General features: G+C 30.6%; 1 protein-coding gene across 1 annotated transcript in view; it reads left to right on the forward strand.

Moving 5' to 3' along the window:
* bw (brown) overlaps positions 1-18,009 on the forward strand; it is a 904,351-nt gene that overhangs the window by 586,782 nt on the left and 299,560 nt on the right. Inside the window, exons 7-8 of the mRNA XM_089589289.1 lie at positions 8,472-8,710; positions 8,780-8,876. Coding sequence (XP_089445415.1) covers positions 8,472-8,710; positions 8,780-8,876 — 336 coding nt within the window. The remainder of the gene's footprint in view (positions 1-8,471; positions 8,711-8,779; positions 8,877-18,009) is intronic.

An 18,009-nucleotide genomic window follows, 5' to 3' on the forward strand; every position in this document is an offset into this window, starting at 1 on the left:
AATGATGCAAATTATCAATAAAGGCTCTTGGTGTAACTATGAATAGCTCTTATGTTCATTTATTTTTGTATAATATTTTTGTATTATCTGTACATAACTCTAGAACCATAACTTTAAGGTAAATGTTATAACTAATGAACGTATAAATTTCACGTGTAACTTTATTTGGAAGGATTTTGACATCAACATTTCTTTTTTTTTTTTTTTTCGAAAAACCATCATTTCTACATGTGCGCACCTTAGCGCTAAACGAAGGAGAAAAAAAATGTGTAGAAAATGTTTCTATTATCTTTCCAAACAATAAAATTAAAAATTAATTAATAAATTTTTAACCCTTCCATGTATGATAAATGTACAGAGAAGACATAAATTTATCGCTGTAACCTACGAAAAAAATACATATTTGACTCACATGTATTAACGACCGTTGTATTTTACAGTATACATACGATTTCTTTAAACATGCTAGAACTTCGTTCTTACCAAGTGACTCCAAATTCCACATTATGATTTTTTAACTTAGTGGTTTTTTCATTTTTCCTAAGCATAGACAGTCTTTATTACAAGGATCATGCAACACATACCAGAAATAAGAAAAATAATTGTAAACGCCAATGTTACGCTGATAGACAATTTTTGTTACTAATTAGGGTGACCCACCATGACAAACTGTTGAACTAGACGCCTTTTTTTTGAGAGAGCAAGATTATTATCTAAAAGCAAGCGCCTACGAGAAAAGAAAAGGATTCGCATAAAAATGAGCATATTTACTGTACATTTTACAGACACGTGAAGGAGGCTTGAGTAGTTTTGAATAGAATGCTGGCTAGCTCTGAAATTAAGAAATTATATAGATAAATTATGCTTGATTTTTTAGTGAAAAAAAAATAAGTAGGTCAACACATTCATTTTTGAGAAAATTGCTTGTGATAATTTGTCATTTTAACACGTAACTTAATAAAACCTGAAATTCAATTGACTACTATACCACAATAAAAAGCTGTTGGCCTACACATTAAATAAAGACATAAACTTTAGATCATAAGAAATGTACTATTTCAAAAAAAGATAGGATCAACACGTTAAATTTTAAGAAAATAACGAGGAAAACATGGAACGTGAGAGTTGTTTTGTTCAGGTACTGTGAGTGCGCATGTACCATAAAAGTTTCTACAGTGCCTCAATAAGATGGCGTGCCATTTAAATAGACAGCATACGTGATCGCGGATAATGGTACATTCTGTTTACTTGTAATTAAAAAATAATTTTTATAAAATAAAAATAAAATGTTGTTGTTATTAAATATTAACTTATCGAACATAATTAACTTTGATAGGACCATTTATTTACAGTTCTACAGCATTTATAACAAACAATGTGAACACTATTTACTTTTATCCAGCTGATCAAAAATATTTTTAATAATTCGTTTGTTGGTGGTAGCTCGTGGTTTATTGTTCACGTTTTCCCCCAATAGAAATGTCCAACCACCTAATCCTCCAGTTTCGATTACGTTGAGAAGCATTGTTTGCTTAATACCAGCCTTAGACATATTTGTTTCCATAGCTGGTGTTATGTTCGTTAAATATGTCATTAAGTTCTTTTTATCTTAAATTTTTTGTAATATACCTTTTGCATTTAATATTAGTTCAATACTTTTCGTATTTTTCACAATTTTAGATGTGTTAACACAAATCTTATGTATACGTTCTTGTAAGACTAAAACACCATTTAACGGTTTATGTGCGTTCATAACATCACTTATATCTAAAAAGTCATTGGCTACATCCACAGATTCCAGTCCAGCACAAGTGTAATTATAAAATAGCAGAATAGACAAGGTACGGTATTGTCAGGTTTATAGAGTCAGGGCCGTCAACTTTATACACGGTATCTGACATGACATGGTATATCACGTCAAATGTGCAATTTTAATTTAAATCATTGAGTGTTAATTATATAACAATTTTTGAATTAGTGTAGATATAAAAGTTTTTTGTTGTAAAAATTATGGAATAAAAGTCTGAAGAGTAATAAAAAACTATACGTTTTATAAATCTTGATTGATTCTTTAATTGTCACTTGAAGTGACGCTATTTTGGTGCGTGCTATTACAAATAAGAGCTCGTTAGATAAACTTTACTATTGGCCTCAATTATCAAGTTAACTTATCAGCGTGAGTCTAATGCCAATTAGTGAATGCTACAATTTTTGTCAGTAAAAACATTTAATCAGCAGCATGTACTGCAAATAGAATAATAAAACCTACTTTGACGTATTTTTATTCATAGAATTGGCAACTTGAGCGACTTTGCTCTTTTACACTAGACAGCGACATCTCCCTCCAACATTTAATCATGGATATAAACTGTGTATTGGTTGCTGATCCTAGAGCTCCTTGGGTATGGATAAAATTCTTACCTATTTTTGATTACCACCGACTTATAAGAGTTATTCTTAAAGGAAGGTCGTAGTATCTTTTTACTTTTTTCTTGGGATAACAAATTATTTGATTTTTTGTATTTTTTACCACTGAGAATATTTAAAAAATACGCGTTATATAAACAAAGATTGCTTTTAAATGTTGATATTTTTAATGATGATTATAAATATTTAAAATTTCTCAATTTACATATTGTTCTACTTCCATTACTTTTTTTTTAGCAGAAAATTTTTTTTCAAAAATCACTAAACTGAAAACAATTTGTATGTCCTTAAAGGATTAATTAATATTGCATAAATCTTGTAGAGAGTATTTGAGTCGTTTATATTTTCTTAAGATCTACAATGCTTTATCCAGACTATTTTAATGTCTTGCAGTTTTGCCTCTTCAGATTGTGATTTGAAGAATGCACTTGTGATATAGTCTTGTTTTAACGGTCATTTTTTTTTGATACGTAGTTATTTTCTTAAATAGTAATGTTAAGAAAATCAGTCCATAATATTAACAAATTCTCATTTCAATTCGCATAAAACGAGAAATTTAACTCTTATACAACAAAGTCTGGCCCTGAACACTAAGACCATTACATACAATAACTTTTTGTTTATCCTCACATGGTTTTCATTCAATAAATATTTGTCTGTGAAATAGTTTTGTTACAGTCACTGCTTTACTCAAAATAATATTGTATATCTTCAATAAATGTGCAGTATTGAATCAGTACTTATAGCAGCTTTCATGGAATATTCATGCGAAATTCTTTTATACATTTGAGGATCTTTGTAACCATAAGCGCCTTCATTTAATTGATATTTAGTTATAAACAATTTTTTTGTTAAGTAAAACAATTGGAACAGTGTTTAATTGATTTATAGTTGAATTTTTTTTTTCTCGTTGTCATTTTTTTCATCTTCTGACTTAATTATGGAAGACATGATATCGAGATAGAATTATATATTTCATATTATGTCCACTATGTTTAACTTCTTTTTTATTGATAAAAGCTATTTAAAAATTTTTTCAGTTATTTATCAATTCTTATGAGTTTCTAACTTAAAAAATAATTGTCTATCTGTTCTTAAGTAAGATGAATTGATTTATATTTCCATAATCTTAACTGTATCTTAAAAAATATTGACATCTGTATGTGGCTTCCACCTTCATTACTCTAGTTTACCGGATTGTCTGTATGCCTAAGTAACTACTCTCTCTAATAAATTACACCGGCACACAAAAAAAAATTGACTGTACTTTTAACCAGACCCACTTATCTTTATGTATTAAAACGCAATGAATCTAAATCTGAGGTCCGTTTGACCCGTACACCATCAAAATTTCAAGTAAATTGCAAGAAACTGCGAAAAATAGCCAAACATCGTAAAAAATCACATTTTCAGCTCTTCAAACATTAAAAAAAAATTTTTTAAACACGTGACAAGCTTGATTCATATTTGTTTTGATGCGTTAAATCTAAATCCGAGTCTTATTTAATCCGTACACCCTCAAAATTTTGAGTAGATAGCAAAAAACTGCGGAAAATAGCCGAAAATCGTAAGAAATCACATTTTTAGCTCTTAAAACATTTGATAACATTTTTGTAAGCATGTGTCGAGGTTTATTCTTATGTATTTTTAAATGCTTAATCCGAATTCAACAACGCTTGACCCGTACACCCTCAAAATTTTAAAAATTTAGCAAAAAACAGCAGAAAAACCGCAAAAAACAGCAGAAAATCACAGCAAATGGTAAAAAATCGAGTTTCTATGCTCTAGCTGAGTGTAAAAAAAAATTTCATGCAAATTTTGTTCGATTCTCATGTTTTATTTTACACTGAATTGAGGTGTGGTTAGAGATTCGTTTAGCGCCAAAACTTACAAAATTCCGAAAAAATCGTATAAACAAAAGGAAATTGCGTTTGTGAGCTTTAAAAAACTAAGAAATGTTTATTTTAAATCTTTTTAAAATATATACTTCGTGTACGCCAAACAATAATCTGAAAAAACGGCCAATATAAGGAGTTACAAGTGATAGCAGAAAAACCGCAAAAAGTAGCAGAAAATCACAGCAAATGGTAAAAAATTGAATTTCTATGCTCTAGCTGAGTGTAAAAAAATTTTATGCACATTTTGTTCAATTCTCATGTTTTATTTTTCACTTAATGGAGGTTAGAGATTCGTTTAGCTCTAAAACTTATAAAATTCTGAGAAAATCGTATAAACAAAAGAAAATTGCGTTTGTGAGCTTTAAGAAAGTAAAAAAAGTTTTTTTTAAATCTTTTTGAAATATATACTTCGTGTACGCCAAACAATATTGCGAAAAAACGGCCAATATAAGGAGTTACAAGTGTCAGCAGAAAAACCGCAAAAAGTAGCAGAAAATAACAGCAAATGGTAAATAATCGAATTTCTATGCTCTAGCTGAGTGTAAAAAAATTTTATGCAGATTTTGTTCAATTCTCATGTTTTATTTTTCACTGAATTGAGGTTAGAGATTTGTTTAGCTCCAAAACTTACGAAATTTCGAGAAAATCGTATAAACAAAAGGAAATCGCGTTTGTGAGCTTTAAAAAACTAAAAAAAGTTTTTTATAAATCTTTTTAAAATATATACTTCGTGTACTCCAAACAATAATGTGAAAAAACGGCCAATATAAGGAGTTACAAGTGTCGAGTATGAATATCATGGATATAAAATAAAGCAAAATAGGTCTACACATGTGAATCATGTCTTCGTTTACATTGCTCTCACACTTTCTTCCTTTTGTAGTGAACTTTTTTCTCTTCAAACTAACAACAAAGCGGGTTTCTTTTTGTCTTATTACTCTCTTGAGTTGTTTTTCTCTTCAATGTCCAACAGAAATCATCCATCATGTTGATATCCCACTATCCTTGGTATCAATTTTCTATTTCACTTATATCTTAATGGAATCTTTCTCCGGAATCTTTCTCCTTGCTCTTCGCTGTAATCTCCAAGGTTTTCTGGGGAATAGTCAAGGTGAGAATGTCAAAAATGTAATTTGAGATTTATCAAACAACCTAATTGTGTGAAATCGTCTAACAAATCTTCAACTATATTCTGGTAATTTTCACTTTATTTTTTCCCTAAAAAGTTCTGAGATATGCTCTTAAAACGTTGCCATGCTGCTTTTTCTATATTATTCATCTTTGTAATAAAATTGTCATTATGAAATAGAGCACGAATTTGAAGACCATCAAAAATACCCTCCTTCAATTTTGCATCACTTATCGTGGGAAACTTCTCGACTAAATACTGAAAGGAATCACCATCTTAGTTCAGAGCTTTGACGAATTGCTTCATGAGACCCAGCTTGATATAAAGAGGTGGTAGCAAAAATTTGGAAGGTTCAATTAATGGTTCACGTACGATGTTCCTCGACCCTGGATAAAATTTAGTTCTCTTTGGCCAGTATTTTTTGATATAATGATTTTTCCTGTTTCTGCTATCCCATAAACATAAGAAGCAGGGATTTTTTGTTAGTTCGGATTTGTGACCTAGTATTAGAGTTAAAACTATGAGATTACCGCTAATTTTCCATTGATGTTTTACGTAGTAACATGGACCTATGAGAACATACAGATAGTATTGGAAAAATCAGACTACGTAAAACATCAATGGAAAATTTGCGGTGATCTCATAGTTTTAACTCTAATACTAGGTCACCAATCCGAACTCACAAAAAATCCCTGCTTCTTATGTTTATGGGATAGCAGAAACAGGAAAAATCATTATATCAAAAAATACTGGCCAAAGAGAACTAAATTTTATCCAGGGTCGAGGAACATCGTACGTGAACCATTAATTGAACCTTCCAAATTTTTGCTACCACCTCTTCATATCAAGCTGGGTCTCATGAAGCAATTCGTCAAAGCTCTGAACTAAGATGGTGATTGCTTTCAGTATTTAGTCGAGAAGTTTCCCACGATAAGTGATGCAAAATTGAAGGAGGGTATTTTTGATGGTCTTCAAATTTGTGCTCTATTTCATAATGACAATTTTATCACAAAGATGAATAATATAGAAAAAGAAGCATGGCAACGTTTTAAGAGCATATCTCAGAACTTTTTAGGGAAAAAATAAAGTGAAAATTACCAGAATATAGTTGAAGATTTGTAAGACGATTTCACATAATTAGGTTGTTTGATAAATCTCAAATTACATTTTTGACATTCTCACCTTGACTATTCCTCAGAAAACCTTGGAGATTACAGCGAAGAGCAAGGAGAAAGATTCCGGAGAAAGATTCCATCAAGATATAAGTGAAATAGAAAATTGATACCAAGGATAGTGGGATATTAACATGATGGGTGATTTCTGTTGGACATTGAAGAGAAAAACAGCTCAAGAGAGGAATAAGACAAAGAGAAACCCGCTTTATAGTTAGTTTGAAGAGAAAAAAGTTTACTACAAAAGGAAGAAAGTGTGAGAGCAATGTAAACGAAGACACGATTCAAATGTGTAGACCTATTGTTTGGCGTTCACGAAGTATATATTTTAAAAAGATTTAAAAAAAACTTAAAGCTTACAAACGCAATTTCCTTTTGTTTATACGATTTTCTCGGAATTTTGTAAGTTTTGGAGCTGAACGAATCTCTTACCTCAATTCAGTGAAAAATTAAACATGAGAATTGAACAAAATTTGCATGAAATTTTTTTTTACACTCAGCTAGAGCATAGAAATTCGATTTTTTACCATTTGCTGTGATTTTCTGCTACTTTTTGCGGTTTTTCTGCTGACACTTGTAACTCTTTATATTGGCCGTTTTTCCACATTATTGTTCGGCGTCCACGAAGTATATATTTTAAAAAGATTAAAAAAAAACTTTTTTTAGTTTTTTAAAGTTCACAAACGCAATTTCCTTTTGTTTATACGATTTTCTCGGAATTTTGTAAGTTTTGGAGCTGAACGAATCTCTAACCTCAATTCAGTGAAAAATAAAACATGATAATCGAACAAAATTTGCATTAAATTTTTTTTACACTCAGCTAGAGCATAGAAACTCGATTTTTTACCATTTGCTGTGATTTCCTGCTACTTTTTGCGGTTTTTCTGCTGTTTTTTGCAAAATTTTCTAAATTTTGAGGGTGTACGGGTCAAGTGACAATGAATTCGGATTCAGCATGTCAAAATACATAAGAATGAACCTCGACACATGCTTACAAAATTGTTATTTAATGTTTTAAGAGTTAAAAATGTGATTTCTTATGATTTTCGGCTATTTTCTGCAGTTTTTTGCTATCTACTCAAAATTTAGAGGGTGTACGGATCAAACAAGTCTTGGATTCAGATTTAACGCATTTAAACAAATATGAATCAACCTTGTCACATGTGTATGAAATTTTTTTTCAATGTTCGAAGAGCTGAAAATGTAATTTTTTACGATTTTGGGCTATTTTTCACAGTTTCTTGCATTTTACTTGAAATTTTGAGAGTGTACGGGTCAAACGGACCTAAGATTCAGATCTAGTGCGTCAAAATACATAAATATAAATGGGTCTGCTCAAAAGTACAGTCCATTTTTTCTGTGTGCTGGTGTTATTTATTTATTACATATTACAAAGGTAGAAGATAAGGGAGAATGTGTGGATGGGGGCCTATGGGATTACTGCGGGGGCTCTGTGGTGGGAAAAGAGAAATTAAGTAGGGGTAGACGGGAGTGTATGTGGGATCAGTAAAGGGTTCGTAGGGAGATTGTGTTACAGTTTAGTTGGATTAAATAACGGATAAATACATCGAACTTTTGATTCATTTTGGAGAAAAAGGGTTACTGTGGTGTAAAGGTAGAGTGGTGGAAGGCAGTTAAGACGTTGGTAAAATGCTCCCTAAAAATAACTACCCGATGTAGAGATGTATATTTTTATTTTTAAACTTGTAGCCAAAGCTCTTGTAGTAAGTAACCAGTTAGTTTTAATATGATAGAGTAATAATAAGCTTGAATCTTAGGACCTTATTATTATGTTGAACAAAAGTTTATCTTGTGCAAGAATTTTAAAATTTAATTTATTCGCAGCTGCTCACTGAGCCAAGAGTATTATTTTGTGATGAGCCTACAACAGGTCTGGATAGTTTTGCTGCCGTAACAATTACCAGAACACTAAAAGATGTGGCTGCTCGAGGCTGCATTGTACTTTGCACTTTGCATCAGCCAGCTTCAGGACTGCTTGATCTTTTTGAAAAAATGATTTTAGTTTCAAATGGCAGACTAGCCTTCCAAGGAAGTAGCATAGAAGCTTTAGAGTTTTTTCAAAGGTATGTTTAATATCATCAACCTGTTTTTCTAGTTGTATTGTGTTCTTTCATTTTCGAAATCATTTATAGCCTTAGTATCCAATGTCCTCCAAGTTATAATAGAGCTGAGTTCTTTGTCAAACAACTGTCACTGGATAAAGGAAATGAAGTCGAAAGTGTTAGGAAGGTAAGTTTCATCAAAAATTTAATCCTACTTAAAAAAGAATAAAATTGATACCCAACAATAAAAGTGAATTATTCGAGAAACATGTATTCTTTGTTATGAATTTTTTTACCATCAATTTCATTTCTATTTTAGAAATTTCACCTTCTTACACTAAAAAAAAGAACTGCAAAGTTTCTTAATCAATGTTAACCTACAGTTATTACAAAAAAAACACTAATACTTTGTATGTAAAAGTGTTCCTTAATTTAATCTGAAGTTAATATTTTCTTTTAATGCTTTTTCTCTTAGACACCATTTAACTGTCCATCATCGCAAAAAAAAATTTTCCTTTACTATTGGCAAACGTAAATTAAATGGATTTTGTAGAAAAAAGCTGTTAAAATTGATTACAACACATGTAAATGGTTGTATTTTCACTAAAAATGAAAAATTTGCTATAGAGTAACAATTAAAAAATAAATAGTACAACTTCTGAGTTCGAACAGAGCCTATATATAGCTAACGAGAAGTTCAAAAGTCTAATTTTTGTATGTGGTGCCTTTGAAAAAATTAAATTCGAGTTCAAGAATTTATTCTTACTCGACTGTAAAAAATTGCTTTTTTGAGAACCTTATTTTCAGAAGAAACAAAGTTTGAAGTTGAATACTTGGCTAAGCTTTTAAAGGATCAATATTTGTATGGCTGTTGTCTCAAAGTTAAGATATTCAAAGTACGTATTTATGTAGAAATTCATAAAGTAAGAATAATTGTAAAGGTAAAAATATATCTAAAAGTGATACATTATGGGAGAAAGGTGTGTGAAGTTCCTTTGCATGACGTATACCCGTATTTAATCTGCATGCACGCTACCACATAAAGCATCACTCGTCCACTTACCGCACTCAAGAGTATTTTTAGAATGAACAGTAAGAGAGCGTCTTTTCTATCTGAAAAGTAAGGGAGAGCTTTTGCACTTGACAATTATTATCTTTAAATTTAAGCTCAGTGATTCAAATATTTTACTAGTATATAAAGCAAAGTTCCAAAGAACGTTGTAATCGTTAAGTGCGGAAACTACTGAACTGAGTTGGCTAAAATTTTGCACACTGATTTTTGACAAGTCTTAGATGAGTTTTTTGTGCTTTTTTATCGAAAAATTTTTAACAGTAGCAGTATAGAAGTTGAGAATTTTTAAAAAAATGCTAGTTTTGTGTATAAGTTTAGTAGAATTTGCTAAGTGGCGTCAGAATAAGGTTGACACCAACTGCAATTAAAATCAGTAAGTCTGGTAGTAATATTCTTAAGTCAAATGTCAATTATCATAGCCGTTTACTGGCAGTACGTCAAGAACAGAGTTACTTGTGCAGCTGGGTATCCTGGCTATTGATGATACTCTGACACTCTGCAACGGGTAAGCAACCAACGTCAATATTCGTCCCATCTTGTCAAGGTGACTGAGTACCATGAAAAAATGTATTTTTAACGTCAACTCTTGCTACACTAGCAAACCAGGGATAACAAGCTCAGAGAGTTCAGACAGCCTCAACTACTAAAAATGTCATCCCCTGTTTAGAAGTACATCATGAATCTTAACGTTTACTAAGCCATTATCAATTTTATCGGTTCTTTTAGGGAATTTTGGGAGATAAGTTAAAAATTTAGAAACGTGCTAAAAAACATGTATGTTATATTCGAGCATTTTAGGAGTACACATGAGTTTTTCCACATTTTTCACCAGGGAAAATTTTCGAGAAAAAAATTATGAAATATTGACAGTTTAACACGGTTTCTTATGAGAGAGCAAGGTTAGGTTTGCCTTTTAATTGGAAGTAAGGTATATTCTTAATGTGTTGGAATAAAAAAAAATGTTTTCATAGATACCTTGGTACAAAAGAAAGTTGCACGATAAAAAAAAACAAGCCTTGCCAGGCATTTTTCAAAAATATAAGCAGTTATAATCATACAGTTTGAAGTTTGTCGAGTGCAAGAGGAGGTGCGCTGTAAAGAGGGTACATCTGCGCGGGCAGGGGAGACTCCCCGTTTCTCGCCTCTCTGAATGATACTCCCAAAACTCCTTAAGGGTCATCTAACGTTGCAATATTCCTGACAAACATCTGTCAGTTTATAGACTTCATGAAGCCAGCCAGTTTTAAAGCAATCCAGTCATTCACTAGCAGTGCCGATAAGTGTGACAAGTCTACTATACGTGTTTATGGTGTACCAGTTAATAAAGTTTCCCGGGACTTCCAATATTCCAGACAGTGCAAAATTCAAGAAAATGTCATTTTCTATATAGCCTATGTATTGAGTTATCCTGAACATACTTATACCGCAAACAATCCAATTAAGAAAAAAAATTGTGACTTCATTCTTAGATTGGGTTGACAGAATATATCTTTGAACAAGGCCCCACCGTCAGTCTCTGTTCTTTTAGAGTTCTATGAAATGACGATAAATTTTTATCAGTTGTGCAGTAAAACAATTCAAAGAGAGTTTCTTATGTATGAATACCTAATGAAAGCAATACTTCCTAACAATCTGTTTGAGATCTTTCTTGCCCAGGTTAATAATTCTAGCAGCCTTCCATATGACCTTGCAAGCTGCAATTTTTTTGCCCGCGATGATGAGCCAGCTAGGTGACTTGGGTATGATTTACCAGTAGCTCAGCAAGAATATAAAAGGCAGGGTCATGGTGATCACGCAAATGCTACCAGTGCCTGAGCTAGTAAGCCAAACTAGCCAACGACATGTGGCCGAGAATATTTGGAATTGGATACCGAATGGTTGTAGCAGCCGGACAATTTTTTCCGACTATCTTTATACCAGCGTGGTTTGAACGAGCGATTATGACGGTGTGGAAAAAAATGCGCTTGTAAAAACACGTTTTTTAAGTATACAAGCGATTGAATTAACCAGGAAATCAGATGCTCTTTCGTATTGGTACTTTTATTTTTTGTGCATCCTATACTCTGCAAGTTATTTCAACTTTTCTGCTACATAGAGTTTGACTACATCTCTTAACTGTTTCTTACAAAGAATATCAATTTTTCTTTACAACATTCAGTAATGACAAAGTTGTCATCCTAATCACAGAGTAATACGAGATAAATGAGTTTTTGACACTTGCACAAAAAGTAGTCTTGAACATTAACAATAAGATAAAAAAATAAGAGGTGAAAGATTGCAGTAATCACGGTGAGATTAAAGTCACAGATACTATTCTTTAAAGTAAACTGACATATTACATAACTGGTGACCATTGTACCACCTGTTGCGATAGTACTAAAAAATTTCAGAAACATTAGAGCAAGAAACCACAGAATAAAAAATGAAAGTGGTAATCCCAACGCACACGATGTTATCACGCAAAAGTTTGAGCGCGAAAATGAAAAATAGTTTAGCGTGCATTCCTATTTATGTAAATGTGTACGGGTACAACGGTGTTATGTGGTCAAAAAGGTCAGCATAGTTCAAGCGTCAGCTCTCGAGGTTCCACTGAAAATGAAAACAAGCATCAAGCAAATGGGTACGAATTAAAAGTTTTACTTTTTTTTTAACATTATAAACAAAAATGTGAGTTGCACGTGAGAGTTCTTTTTTCTTTTCATTACTCTTCTGATGGAAAACCAATTTTATGTCAAATAACGTATCTTTTCAACGAATAAATACGCCTTCATAGTTTTTTTTTTTTAAACATATTTCTATAGACACGTTAAGGGTAAATGTAAATCTGTGATCTCAGAATTATATCCTTAAGAAAACACGTTATGTAAGTAGATTTTCCGTGCTACTTCCCCTTGATCTCGCTCCGATTCTCGCACCTTCATGCCCCACGCTGGTCCCTATCACACCACATCACATAACGCCACGCCACACAGTGTGCCACATGTTTTTAAATTCCATTAAATATTATTTCTTATTTAACTATTACATCCAAACTTCTAAGAAAAAAGTAAAGCTCGTAGGTACATTCTACAAAAAAATAACATTTTTAAATAAACTGTCCAATTCAATCGATCCCATAGTATTTCCATTACTTTTTCCCTTAGGAGATTTAGGATGGAGTACTGGTAATTTTAAAAATTATTTAAATAAAAGCGAGAGACTAACTATATTACAACATTATTTATACAGACTGTCTTACAGACCAAATGAAAAAAAATTTAACCCATTATTATGCAGGGGACGACTGACACAACAATTTTTTATTCATTCTTACATTATAATTAAATGTAACCGTTTAAATTATTTAACATATAATCAAAAAAAATTTAAGAATATACTGTTATCAAGGTTCAGTACATGCAAGTGTTAATAGTGCATCCAACATTTCTAAAAATTTCGAGGCAAAGGAAAAAACTGAAAATCTTTTGATACTTCCATCTACATACATTGGAAGTCTAAGATATATGCAGAAACATTATCAAGATGCAATGCCTATAATTAGAAAATGAGGTATACCACATTTATTTATAACAGTAACATGCAATCCTAAATGGAAAGAATTCAAGTTAGTTTTATCAAAATTTCCTAAAAATACAACACCAAATGATATTCCAAACTTAACTTTTAGACTATTCCACTTGAAATTAATGTCAGTTTTGGATGACATCATTAAAAATGATATATTCGGTAAAGTATAAGCATACGTTTATACCATAGAATAATTTAAGAATGTGGTCCACCTCATGCACATATTTTGCTTCCTAATAAGAAAATTGTTACACTTGAACAAATTGATGCAATTAGTTCAACTTAAATTTTTTCTGGTAATAAGAAGCTCACAAAATTGTTGATTTAACACATGCTTCATGGACCTCATACAGAACAAAGTACTTGTATGATTAATAAAAAATAATAAAAAATTTCCCTAAATCTTTTACAAACGTAACTTCATTTCGAACAAATGGTTATCCTAAATATAAAAGAAGAAATAATACTTCCGAACAACATGTTTATAGATTTGGAGAAAATCTATAGGTAGTGACAAAGCATACATAAAAATTCAAAAATTAAAAGACAAAGATGCAGAAATAATTGATGAAATTAATAGTTACGTTAATGCTAGATATGTAGGTCTGATGGAAGCAGCTTGGAGATTACAAGAATTCCCAATTTGTGGTAGAAGTCATATAGTTGTAAGTTTCGCTGTTTATCTAAAAACAAACAAAAACTGGTATTTAAAGAAAATAATATTAAAACTTTTACAGACAATTACGAGACACAGTTAACATCTTGATTTAAATTAAATAAACATGATGACTTTGAAAAATCCATGAAGTATGTGAACATCCCATAATACTACAAGTTTATAAATGAATTAAAAATTTGGAGGATAAGGGAAAATATAACAAAACATATTGCAATTTGTCAATTAAATATTTTATTTCCAAAAGATCATGGAAGATTAGTTTAAAACTTATTTTTAATAGAGTAACTTGTTTGACATCGTTCAAAGATGTTAAAACATATAAGGAAATAACTTATGAAACTTTTGGAATTGCAATGGGTTTAATAGACAAAGATGAAAGAGTCGATAATATTTTTAAAGAAGCAATTGCTGTTATATTTCTCTATCAATTCAGACAATTTTTTGCTTGGTTTTTAATTTCAGAAAACATCCAAGGTGATAAAATATGAAGTAAATACAAAGATTTTCTTACTAATGGTTTGCCTAGTAATAAAAATAATTAAGCTTTTTTACACATTAACCAAAGTTTAGAATTCGATAAATCATGTAAGTGCTTTAATTTACCTACACCAAAAAAGAAGGAGAGTGAAAAAAAAGATATAGATAACGAGTTACGGTAAAGTAAAAAAATGCTTAACTCGATGTATAAAAGTTTGAATAATGACAAGAAAAATATATTTTATATTATTTGCAAACAAAAAAATAATATTTTCTTTATAGATGGTCCTGGAGATTTAGTAAAAACATATTCATACAAAACGTTAATAAATTTTCTTATTTCTCAAAATCAAAAAAATCATGTTGATGGCATGAACTGGCATAGCAACAATTTTTCTTCCAAAGGGGAAAACCAGTCATAGAACTTTAAGACTTTCTTTAAATCTTAATAATATAGAGTACATTCTTAGAATTCAAGTCAGATAAAAAAAATTAAGAGAAGTTGATTTAATTACTTGGGATGAGGCTTTAATGATTCCAAAAAAAGCATTGGAAATAGTAGACAGAACGTTAAGAGATTTATGTTATACTGAACAATATTTTGGAAATAAATTAATTATTTTAGGAGGTGATTTTCATCAGATTCTCCCAGTGTTAAAAAAAACAGTAATACAAAAAGTATACTTGAACAAACTATTAAATCTTCATTTTTATGAAACTCATTTCAAATTTTAAAATTAGAAATCAATATTCGTTCTAACGATAAAAAATTTTCAAAATTGTTATTAAAAATTAGGGAAGGGAAAATAAAAACTTCTTACATTTCTAAAAACTGGATCTTAAATGATGTATGTTCTCTAACTTTTTCTTATATCAACAGTTGTTCGATGAATAGTGTTAAACTTACATCGCACAACGAGTACACCTCTTATTGAAATAATAAGATTCTTAAAAAATTAACTAGAGAAATTAAAGTTTACTATAGTACAGATAATCCAACTTATAAAGGGGTTCCTGAATCAGACGAAAATATTTATTTAAATTTTTTGGTGCAAATGTTGAACAATATTCGTGAAGGATTACCATCTTATGAAGTAAATTTAAAAATTAGTACAATAGTGATGTTACTGAGAAGTTTAAGTATATTAGATGGACTCTGTAATGGGTCACGTTTATAAATCCTAAAATTATAACAGAATAATATAGAAGGAGAAATAATAACTGGAGAAAAACATGAAAATAGAGTCTTCATTCCAAGAATAACTTTAGACACAGAAAACTTCTCAACATTACCGTTTATTTTGCATCGTAAACAATTTCCAATCGTTGTGGCATTTGCTATGACAATAAACAAATACCAAGGTCAAAGTTTCAATAGTGTAGGTTTGTATTTTAAAACACCCTTATTTTCTCATGGTTAATTACATATGGCTTTATCAAGATGCAAAGATAAAAATAATTAATTTATTCAAGAAAGGCAAAAAAAAAGAGAAATAGAAAATATTGTTTGGAAAGAGATTTTTACACAACTTATTGACTCTACTTAATGATTTTTATAAATGAATTAGCAATATTGATGGTAATAAATTGAAAGTTACTTATTAATATTTCATCATTTAACAAGTATACATAACATAAAGTATTTTTCTTTATACGATGATAATTTTTGAAAAAAAATTTAATGATTGACAGTAAAAAAATATAACAATAACTATTTTATAACACATATACGTTGAAGCAATAGGTAAAAGACAGTCAGGTTCTTTAAATTGAGATAATGTATATAAATATACTTATAAAATATTGATACATCAGAAACATGTATAAATTTACAATATAAATAAAACAAATATACATGTGTATCGTTATAAATATTATCAGAATTTACGATTGGGCACGGGGAGTTTTATCTCTTCCTGGTTATAGAAGAGCTTAGTTTTATAGGTAATTCACTTAACCTTTTAAATTAGGCAATACTTTCACGGTTATTATTATTTAATAATTATGTAACGTTTTAATAAGTATATGTAGTTGTACTATGTCATATGTGTACGTATAAGAATGAACGAATGTTCCATTGTTTTAAAATAATAGTGACACCAAAAAAGTTGAGTATATTGAGAACTTTATACTTATCAATGACTTTTGACAATTCGATAATTATGATATTACGATTTATAATAAATTATTTATTATTACTATTACATAATGAACATGAATTAAATGTTTTATTTATATGTATAAAGTCCATTCATTTGCCTCCTTGGCGGTGTGGAAAAGTAGATAAAAATAAATGTTTTCAAAACTAAGTTAAGTTAAAATATATTGTCAATAGGGGTAATTTATACTTAATAGAAAAAGTTGTAAGGAAACAAAAAAAATGGCGTAGAAAGGCTTTGGGAGCGAAAAAAATAGCGTGATGGGTCTGTGGCGGGCTGCTCTAAGAAGGGACAAAAAAAATGAAGTGAGGGTCTGTGGGGGGCTGTGGGAGGGTATGTGGGGGGTCCAAGCAAAAAGTTAGAAAATGTCAAATTCACGATGCAAAAGGTTAAATTTTAGTTTACTTGTTGGGGGCTGTGGGAGGCCATGTAAGGGGTCTGTGGGGGGCTGTGGAAGGCCTGTAAAGCGGCTGGGAGGGGTTTGTGGAATTCTCAACTCAAATAAATATATTATATAGGGATACATATATGCATACATATTTATATATGTATAATAATCATAAAATAGTTTACTCACGAACTTAGTTATAATACACTATTTATAGTCTATTTGATTTCCAGAAAAACTTTAAATGTTAATCTCAAGACAAGAAAGTCTGCAAGACAATCAGCAATAAAAATTTAATCACATCGCTCTTCTTCTGTTCCTTTCCCTTCTCTTCGGTAATGCTAAGCCACAACAGTAGTAGCAAACTTTATCACTAATATATTCACTGCATGTCACTGAATAACATTCTACCTACACCATAAATATAATACTTTAATCATTAAACTAACAAAACAAAAATACCTGGAAAAAGTATACAGCATACATAGTACCTTACGCTGGCATTTTTCTTTAACAACATGATACCTACATTGCTTTACGTTAAAAGCAAGAGTATCAAATAATTGGTTAATTATTTCAAGAAAAAAAAAAAAAAAAAAAAAAAAAAAAAAAAAAAAACGGAAATTTAAATCTACTGTAATAATTCACCTTGTTAGCTCGTATACATTCTCTATTGATCTATAATTGCTGGAAGCGGTAACAATCTAAGAAGAGGGGTGTTACATCTCGAGTTGATACAAATTCTATTTATTTCCTAAAAGCTATTCGTCCCTCAAATTTAGATTAGACGTATTGTGAACATCAAGCAAGTTTATATGACAAGAGGAGCTCCTACGTCGCTTATGTGCGCGCGTGTGTGTATTAGTTTTAAGGTAAATGCTTCATAATATGCTGACTTAGAATACGGCTAGCCTTGTTGTAATAATACATGCATATATGGATGAATAAATCGTATTGTATGCATAAATAAATAGTTAC

This window comes from Copidosoma floridanum, unplaced genomic scaffold (genome assembly GCF_036245765.1).
Source record: "Copidosoma floridanum isolate Cflo_tuat_1 unplaced genomic scaffold, Cflo_Japanese_pri ptg000008l, whole genome shotgun sequence".
Lineage (NCBI taxonomy): Eukaryota > Metazoa > Arthropoda > Insecta > Hymenoptera > Encyrtidae > Copidosoma > Copidosoma floridanum.